General features: G+C 40.8%; 2 protein-coding genes across 2 annotated transcripts; both read right to left on the bottom strand.

Moving 5' to 3' along the window:
- Positions 1-364: 364 nt before the first annotated feature.
- On the bottom strand, positions 365-5,897 carry LOC133468580 (uncharacterized). The gene is made up of 21 exons (XM_061754658.1): positions 5,524-5,897; positions 5,382-5,458; positions 5,225-5,317; positions 5,019-5,143; positions 4,331-4,474; positions 4,185-4,250; positions 3,948-4,112; positions 3,791-3,887; positions 3,508-3,725; positions 3,282-3,438; positions 2,693-2,901; positions 2,504-2,621; positions 2,231-2,430; positions 2,054-2,168; positions 1,531-1,700; positions 1,382-1,470; positions 1,173-1,303; positions 926-1,115; positions 715-856; positions 519-645; positions 365-455 (listed from the first exon to the last, which is right to left on the bottom strand). Exons 1-21 carry the CDS (start codon positions 5,541-5,543, stop codon positions 382-384), a joined length of 2,727 nt encoding a protein of 908 aa, XP_061610642.1. The 5' UTR covers positions 5,544-5,897; the 3' UTR covers positions 365-381.
- Positions 5,898-6,362: 465 nt separating this feature from the next.
- Positions 6,363-7,670, bottom strand: ttc32 (tetratricopeptide repeat domain 32). Its single transcript, XM_061754659.1, has 3 exons — positions 7,524-7,670; positions 7,272-7,438; positions 6,363-6,760 (listed from the first exon to the last, which is right to left on the bottom strand). Exons 1-3 carry the CDS (start codon positions 7,667-7,669, stop codon positions 6,633-6,635), a joined length of 441 nt encoding a protein of 146 aa, XP_061610643.1. The 5' UTR covers position 7,670; the 3' UTR covers positions 6,363-6,632.
- Positions 7,671-8,810: the final 1,140 nt, after the last annotated feature.

Genomic DNA, 8,810 nt, shown 5'->3' with positions numbered 1-8,810 from the left:
CTTTAAATGCTAAAAAAATAAGGTGGAAAATATGCATTATGCTTATTTAGCCATAATTTAAGGAAACCCTGTAGCAGGTAGTCTGTTCACTGTAAATTTTAAAGACTGTTCAGCTTTGGCTGATATTCACTGAATATTCAATTTTGACTCAGAGGCAGGTTTAAGAGTTTTAATAGGCAGTGATTTACAATTTCACTGTTGAATTAGCCAAGATGCCTAAATTACAATTGTAGAATGCAGTCCTCCACTAAATACATTGGATCCTTTTTGTAAAGTGCAGTAAATTTTGTACCAGCTGGAATCCCAACACAGTATTTAACCATCTTTCAAATAGTCACAAGTCTGAATAATGAGAAGGAACAAGTTTTACTTTAAGAATCTTTATTCAGAGTTAAAGAGGGAAATTGGTCCAGATGAGATCCTCCTTTGCCGGGTTGAGTCTGTGCTTCTCTTTGCTGAAAAACAAGCATTTGTTAAGGACATGTTGCTGCAATCAGACTCAATAGTTTAAGACTCACTTCTTTTTACTCCTTTGATTCCATGAAATCCAGAAATGCTGTGACTGCGACGTGGACACTGACCTCTGCAGATGCCGTGTGAGTCACCATTTGTGTCACATATCATTGCATTACAGTGGATGTAGATCTAAATACAAACTTCTGTTAGTAGTCTGTAAAAGATACATTCTTTTTAATAGATACAATAAACTTGTACCTCATCTTTAAGAACCTGGTCATCTTTAATAAAGGTGAACATCTTTACAGAAAAGCGCTTGAAGTGGGGTGGGATGTTGACTCTGGCATCAGCCGTAACAGGGTGGAAGAGTGTAACATAGCTGTCGTCTTTGTTCTCGCAACTGTTGATTTAAAATGACCATTAGTGGGGGTGACGAGAGCATGTTGAAGTAATTAAAAGAAAACCTCACGTCTTCACAATGATATCCCAACTGGGCAGAGAATTTCCATCTTCATGAGCAGTGGCCCAGCAGCTTTCCAAAATGAGCTCCAGAGAAGGATCGTTAGAATGAGTCAGCTCCACCTCGAAGTACAGAGGCTCCCTGAGGTGTTTCATTACTGGGTAATCTTCAGGTTGGTAGAAGTAGTAATAGGAAGAATCTGAGGAGTAGAAAAATTATTAGCCATTGTCTTGAACATGTTGATAAGAATTCTTACCATGAGCTAGCCTCATTTGCACATCAAGCTGTCCCAAGCCAATGTCTGCTGAGGGGTAAGTGCTGCGCGATTTGTAGCCAAACGCAACAGTCTGAGTGTCATTGACCATGTAGTAGCAGGACACAGTTTGCCTATTAGGAGTGAAGAATGCAGCTGAGGTAACAATGCATTAGCTGTGCTTAAAAAAGGTGCTCAGGATGAAGATTTACCTATACTCTGGATCATTGGGTGATGTGTAGGAAGTTCCTTTGTAATAGAGGCCAATCTCATTTTGGTACATCATGTAGTTTTCAAAGAACTGGAGACAACAAGTGTTAGCACACCAACCTAAATTCTGTACAGGGTTAAACAAACTTACAGTTCTCGTGGTTCCACAGGTACCAACACTGAATGAGAAATAAGCGAAGCGGTCATCACTGAAGGTTGGTTTACAGAATTTGTCCTTCAAGGTGAGCCAGCTGGGGGTGAGGTTGGGAACTGACTCTACCTTGACAGCCAGAGCAGTCATGGTTCCGTTGGGGTGGCACACTGAGGAGACAAGTTGAAGTTCTATGCCAATGTGGCTTTCACTGCCTTCAATGAAACGTTTGCTTTCTTGCTAGGTGGAAAATCCTCAAGTCTATTTCAGCATTTCTCTTGGCTGCACTGCTTCTAGTATGACTGTTGGATTTGTCCAATCAGATTTCAGTCTGCATTGCCAGGTCAATATAATCTGCCCATGGCCTTGAGAATTTGTGCTGGCCCATGCAACTAACAGATTTCAACCTTTGGTGGCTAGAAATATGCACTTTTACCCAATGGGTCAGCAAGTCAAGTTTGACCTGCAGAACATGTGGTTATCAGCATCGAGAATACATTTGTCATGCAATTTTCATTCATACCAGTGGTCTTCAAGGGGAAGTTGCAGGTCAGATAGAGATCAGCAAGCATCCAGTTGTTGTTTGGTTCCCAAAGCAGCATGTCAAGTCTAGCTCTGATTGAATCTGAAGTTATGAACTGTGAAAACAAACAGTTATAGAATGCAATTGTAAGTCAGCTTGTGTTACAGCTAAGCCTACCTCAAATGCTGTCTCTTTGGCAGTAACGGGAACATAAAGATTGAGATGGGTCTCATTCTCTTGCAATCTGAAGGCTTGAGCCAGCTCAGGTGTTAGTGGCTGGGATCCAACCTGAGTCTGGAAGTTTTTGCCTTGACTTCCAAACGTCACTTCAATGTAGAACAGATGCTGATCACAGGTTCCTTGGATGGTGGGAAGAACTTAAGGGAACAGAAAAAGCATTACCTCATGTTCTCAATGCAAAGGAGTGTTCAAATGGGGAACATTTCTTACCAACATCCTGCAGAGATGCCACCACCTCTACTGGGTGAGCAAAAGGAGTTGCTTCAGGATAGATTAAGAAACCAAGGACCAGAGCAAGAGTGTAAGTTGTAACCAAGGGCTCAGGATTCTGTAGAGAGATGAGAATCAGCCTCATTTGCACTTTTCAATATTGGAGAACCCTGTTGCCAGTTTACATACATTTTTGAGTACTTCAGTGAACGCAAAGGGAACTTTCAGAGAGAAGCTCTTGGTGCCACCAGGATGTCTGTGCTCTTTTACAACATAGCCTCTGGCTCCACACTCTTCCAAAGTGTACGTGCCAGTAGAGAATGTGATATTTTTCAGCTCCACATCCTCAAGGAAGGTGCCCACGTGGATGCTGAACAACCTCTCCTCTGCATTGGTCACTAAACAAGTGAGAATTTGTAAAGTGGATGCGCTTAACAGAACCCTGAAGAAATTTGCTTTTGAAACTTCAGTGAACTAAATACAAGTGCCAGAATAACAAGATTTTTGTAAAGGTCCCACACTGCAAAAACTACCATTTAATATACTTTTCAGAGCAATATTACCCCTAATCTTAAAGTTATGAGCATGTTTAAAAACAATCTATAGGTGGAGGTCATATAACGATTGCAATTGAGGCTACCTACATTTACAAATTCCTGCTTCAAGTCCTAATTTCATCACTGTCTTTATGACTAAAGCATCCAACTGCTTTTGCAAAGATATTTTGTTAGACTTCCAAGGGCATACATGCATCACTAGTATAGAAATATTGACTTACAGTCAACAGCTTGAGGGGGCCTGGGCATAAGCGGTGTGGTGATGGGGAACAGAATTTTATATCTGGTATCTTCTTGGGTTCTCTCACACCTCCACAGGACTTCAAGCATGGGCTCCACTGTGTAGGTGATGTGGTACTGGTAATCTGGGGCGTGGCTCTGCAATTATGCATAGTTTTAAATAATGTAGATGGCCATGCCGCATACCAGATTTAGGACACGCCAAACCTTGTTGAAGCCATCAGGAGAACCCACAGGGATCTCAACAATAAGGTGAAACTCTGTAGCGGACAGAGTGTAACCACGTGCGACCAGCTGACGGCGATCCAGACGCTGCCCGTTGATGCCCATGTACATCTCTAGGATCTTAACACTTCCATCCAGAAGGGGCGTCACACGGCGGGGGACATGCCAAGAGATCACGTCATCAGCGAAGAGGACGCCACCTGTCAGAAGAATCAATTGAGGTTAAACTGAGCTAATGTTTAATTTCACAAATCAAGAGCCTCACCTGTAGGGCAAGCAGCCACCATGTTCATTACAGTCAAACCTTCAGGCTTCTTGTGGTAGATGCTAACCTTGAGAAGTTCCATTGGGACTCCAGCCACCTAATGAGCATTTTAGTTATACTGCTGTTGGTACAACTAGAAATGCTGCGCGTCACTTACATCCTCAGAGTAAGTTTCGGCCGTTTCGTAGGGGCTTCGCACCACCAGACGGCTAGCAGTGGTCATGGCTTTGTATCCGGCTTGTTCGGCCTCATCCTTCATCATCACTACTGCATCAGGTGTGTAGAAAGTCAGCTTCCAGATACCATGCTCTACACCAGGTGCCTAAACAAGGGGATTTGCATTATTACAATGTAAAGGCCACAACCATTTATTACATTGTTCCTAGTCACATACACCGGGGACAGCATTCGAGTACTCATCCTTTGTTTCGGGAACAGGTGGGGGCATGTAGTTTGACACCTAAGGAAAATGCATTTACTTTGTTAGCTACAGTACTTTATAAAAATTGCTGAAATGTTACAAAACTAAAATCCACCTACTTCCATGTAGTTTCTGTCACAAAGAATCTCTCTGGTGGCCCAGTGGGTGTAGCTGCAAGTCTTCATCACATTATGAGAGACCACATCTTCTGGTCTATTGCTATACATTTGCAGTTTTAGGCCAATATTAAAGGTTGCATCATCCTACAAAGTACACATGACTACCAGTTAGAACCCCAAATAGTGAGTTAAAATATTAGCATACAGAAATGGCATTAGCTAGTTATGCCTGTTGACTTGACAATTAGACCTTTCCCAAGCACAGTTTAAAACAAAACAAAAACTCAAAGCTTTCGCTATACCAAGTAACCAACAAGGTTTTATTCCCCCAAAAAGGTAAAACTGAATTGCAAAAAGTAAATTCAGGTTTGCACTTGTTGCACAGCCAAAGACAGTGCAGATAAAGGGAATCCCTTTCCTCCCCCATGACAAGCTGCTTTAAACATGCTACTTGGGGACAGAACAGAAGAAAAACTGTTTCAACTTGTAATTTTGAATTTACGAGAACGTGAAATTTCTGAGCACACTAAAACTGCCCAAATGAACCCAGCCAGAAATGGTACCATTGCTCTTATCCAGGCAATTCCAGCTACAAGCAGTACTACCTTTTTATTTTTTGACATGGGTTTGATGCAGCATAGTAAAAAGCCACCAATCACCACCCAAAAAAAACAAAATAAATAAATACTTTGTTGTCCACATAGCAGCCCATCAGTGAAGTGTAGATTCTGGTGTTACCCCACAGGTCAGACTCCATGCTGTACCCACACTGAGCAGCCAAGGCAGGTGTTAGAACAATGTGTCGGGTGCCATCTGAGGGAGGGGACAGCAATCATTTTAAAAACAAAAGTCATTGAATCTGACCCATTTTTAAAATGTTAACACTGTACTCACTGATGGCCTCTACTTCTAGTTGGTTCCCTACAGCCAGGGCTTTGTCCAGGGAGAGCCTCATCAAGTTACCCACACAGTCAGCTTTTAAACCACCTGTGGTAAAAGACAGACAAAGTGGGCACAACGTAGAATTTAAAAATAAAAAATAAAAACTTACTTGGCTCTGTGTTGCTCTTAGTATTGGGCTTTGCTTGACTCAAGGCGATCACCACTGCCAGCAGGCTCCGTATCAGTCTTTCAGAACAAACACAAACATTACAAGAAAATCATAGTTGAGTAGCAAGAAATGAGATACTCACACATTCTCTGAATATGACATTTTGCAGTTAGTCTGAGCACAGGCACACCATCCAGGAAAGGGGGGGAGGAGAAAAAAAAGTCAAAGGAATGAAACCACTTGCAGAGACTGGCACTCAAAGCCCAGCATGCCCCAGCAACTCTGAAGTGAAGAAGGGGCTGACTGCTTCACCAAGGCCTCGCCACCTGTTTTATATTGCTTGTACTGAGGACGCACAGGTGATCTGCATCCATAATCAAGTCCCTGACTCACAAACACACACATTGAAGCTAATTTATCTCACCAACACACACATTGAAGCTAGTTTGTCTTCTAAAAGGTTTCTCATTGTTAACCCCTAAACTACTCGCTCCAACAATCATTAGAGCACATTGAGAAAGGACCATATGAATGATTTTTCCACTTGTCAGTTGAATCATTTGATATATCAGGTTTTGAAAGGAACGATTCGTCATTGTAAACAAGTGGTGAAAGCATATCTGTCCCACAGTTCCGAGGTTGGGGGTTCAAATCCAGGCTCTGACATTTATCCGTGTGGAGTTTGCATGTTTACCCTGGACTTGTGTGGGGTTTTCTCTCTCAATACTCTGGCAGACATGCTGGCTCATCAATCTTATTTATTTTGGTCACATGGTCTCGTCTGCTCACCAGAGCTTAGCTTCCTTGACCTTTTCTGGGTTATCCTCAAGGTGATGGTTTAATCACAGTTACAACATATAGTATAGTGTAGCACTTGTTTCAACGCATAAGGAATGTGCTAAAATTGACATTAATGTGGAGTTTTTGTATCCAGCTGTATCAACCTTTACATGCTAAAAAAAAATTGTGTTGTTGAAAGTATGCATTTTTTTAATGCTTATTTAGCCATAATTTAGGGAAACCCTGTACCAGGAAGTCTGTTCACTGTAAATATTAAATTAAGACTGTTCAGCTTTGGCTGAGGTCAGTGTGTTCTCCTGAGTGGGATTCTAGTTTTCTTTGTATTTCATCTTTAACTAGACAAATGGGCTTGTGAAGGGACATAAAAACTTTATTTAATATCATTTTTATGAGTTAAATGTGCATGTATGTACATAAACAACACAGGTTGGACACAAATGATCACATATGTCAATATTCTCTGTTTGTCTTGTCCTGTTGGTCCAGCAGAGTCCGTCGAAGGCCGACTTTGGCATCCTCAAAGGTTTCGTTGAGCTTTAAAGCTCGTCGGAAATCCCTAACGGCGTCGTCAAAGAAACCTACAAGACATTAAGAGTAGTGAAGGGGATGTTTTTCAAATGAGGTGTCACATTGGCGGGTTGAGTCAGCATTTCCAGTTTCCCACATAGAATTTGGATTGGTACTGTACACACAGCGCCACCTCGTGTCGTAAAGAAGACAACACTTTTATCCAACCCAATGTTGGGCTCTACAAGCAGGTAAATCATGTTAACCTTAAGTCAAATTGTTACGATTATACATTTTTGAAACATTTTTCTATGGCATTTTATAAAAGAAGCAAAAGTTATTTGATTGATTATCCAGTAGAGTACATGTAATATTGGGAAACGGAAACGCTGTATTTTGAGAGGAAAGGGGCATTTGTGACGTTCGGATAACGTTAACACTAAACTTATAATAACTGTTTTGCATTTGACTAGTCCTGTACAATCAAAAGGCACCGCATTTTAAATAGTTGGTTTTATTTTGAAGGCCATCGCCGGAACACGGAAGCTACCGACATCCCTGGTCCTGAGTGCCTTTCCTTACCCAGTCTATAATGTATTAGTCCTCTGTTGTAGAACGCTACTTCAAACTTGTCATCAGCCTGTATCGCCGAGGTGTAATCCTCGACGGCTTCGTTAAAATCCACCCGAAAATACTTTATTTGTCCGCGGTTGTTGTAAGCTGTCGCCAAACAAGAGGCTTCACGTTCCCTGTGAAAAAAACATGACATTGTTTTAATTTAGAATTCTGTTATCTATTCCAACTTGCTTAGTTAGACAAAAAAACAACAACAACCTGAAATGTTCACAAGACGAAATGAACTTGTTGTAAAGTTCTTCGGCCCTTTTGAAATTAGAGTTTTTAAACTCAAAGTTGGCATTTTGGAGTATTTGTGCACACTCATCCGCCATTGTTGTGGCCAAATGCGGATGTGACGTCATCCCCCGGCTTCGTTTCTGGTGCCTTATGCGAATATATTTCAAGACAAAACCATCATTCAAGTTTAGTTTTAAATATTGACCCATGTTGAGTTATTTGCGGTTTTGAGACTCTTACAGAATTTCCTTAGTGAAGAACACATCTGTTGGGGTGAAAGTGGCACCTCAACGATGCAGAGGTCACTTCCTATTTTGTGCCTCATTTATATCCACACTGTGTGAAACGGTAATGAATGTACGGTAATGAATGTTGACGTTGCTGAAAAAAGAGCAAAAATGTGCTAAATGAGTACATGTAGCTTGATCCACTTATTCAAAAGATAGTCTTTTTTAATTGTATTTACTTATTTATTACTTTTTAGAAAAGGAGAAAGAAAACATACATTACATTGGGTGTATGATCAGAAGAAGCCATACGAATCTAATTGTCCAATAGACACGGCTATAACATATGAATAGCTCTTTTCCAAAATGAGATATTAGCCCAAATTGTTTTTAAATGGTAGCTCTTTTATTTTATTGTGTGCAGACTTGTATCATATTTAGATTGCACCAATGCATTCATTTAATGGGCTGCAATATTTGTAAAAATGTGCATATCTGGCAACACAAATTTAACTTATCTAAAAAAAAAAAATCAAAATGGATTTAAAGCATTTTGAAAATCGTATGCATATAAGGGACATCTTTCTTGAAGAGACAATTGATTTTATGCAGTAATTGCTATTTACTTGTAAATGGGACCAAACAAGGGCATCGGATGACCATTAAGTTTATTCAGAGTAATCTAACTCTTCATACTTTATGCAGTTTATGGTATAATGGATGCATTTTCTCTTCTTTTCAATCATCCCCTTTTTATTTACAATGACCCATTATGTTCTCGCTCAACTTACTTACTTACTTGAAAAACATGAAAACGACCATGTGAACCCAAAGTAAATGTGGTCCAGCGTGCCGTTCAAGGACTGACATCGCCGGTCGATGCCTTAAATGTCTCTCCGTGCTGTGGTATGCAGTTTACCGACTGAGAGACTTGACACAAAGTGTTCAAGTCCAAGCGCACCCAGGACAACCATCCATCACACACCTTCAGTCATTCAGTCGGCCAGTCATCCGGGGCCATTCCTCTTTTTATTCCTTG

Source organism: Phyllopteryx taeniolatus, chromosome 18, assembly GCF_024500385.1.
Source record: "Phyllopteryx taeniolatus isolate TA_2022b chromosome 18, UOR_Ptae_1.2, whole genome shotgun sequence".
In the NCBI taxonomy this organism is placed as follows: Eukaryota; Metazoa; Chordata; class Actinopteri; order Syngnathiformes; family Syngnathidae; genus Phyllopteryx; species Phyllopteryx taeniolatus.
The sequence above is the reverse complement of the archived record's forward strand: the minus strand, read 5'-3'. Positions and strand labels throughout refer to the sequence as shown.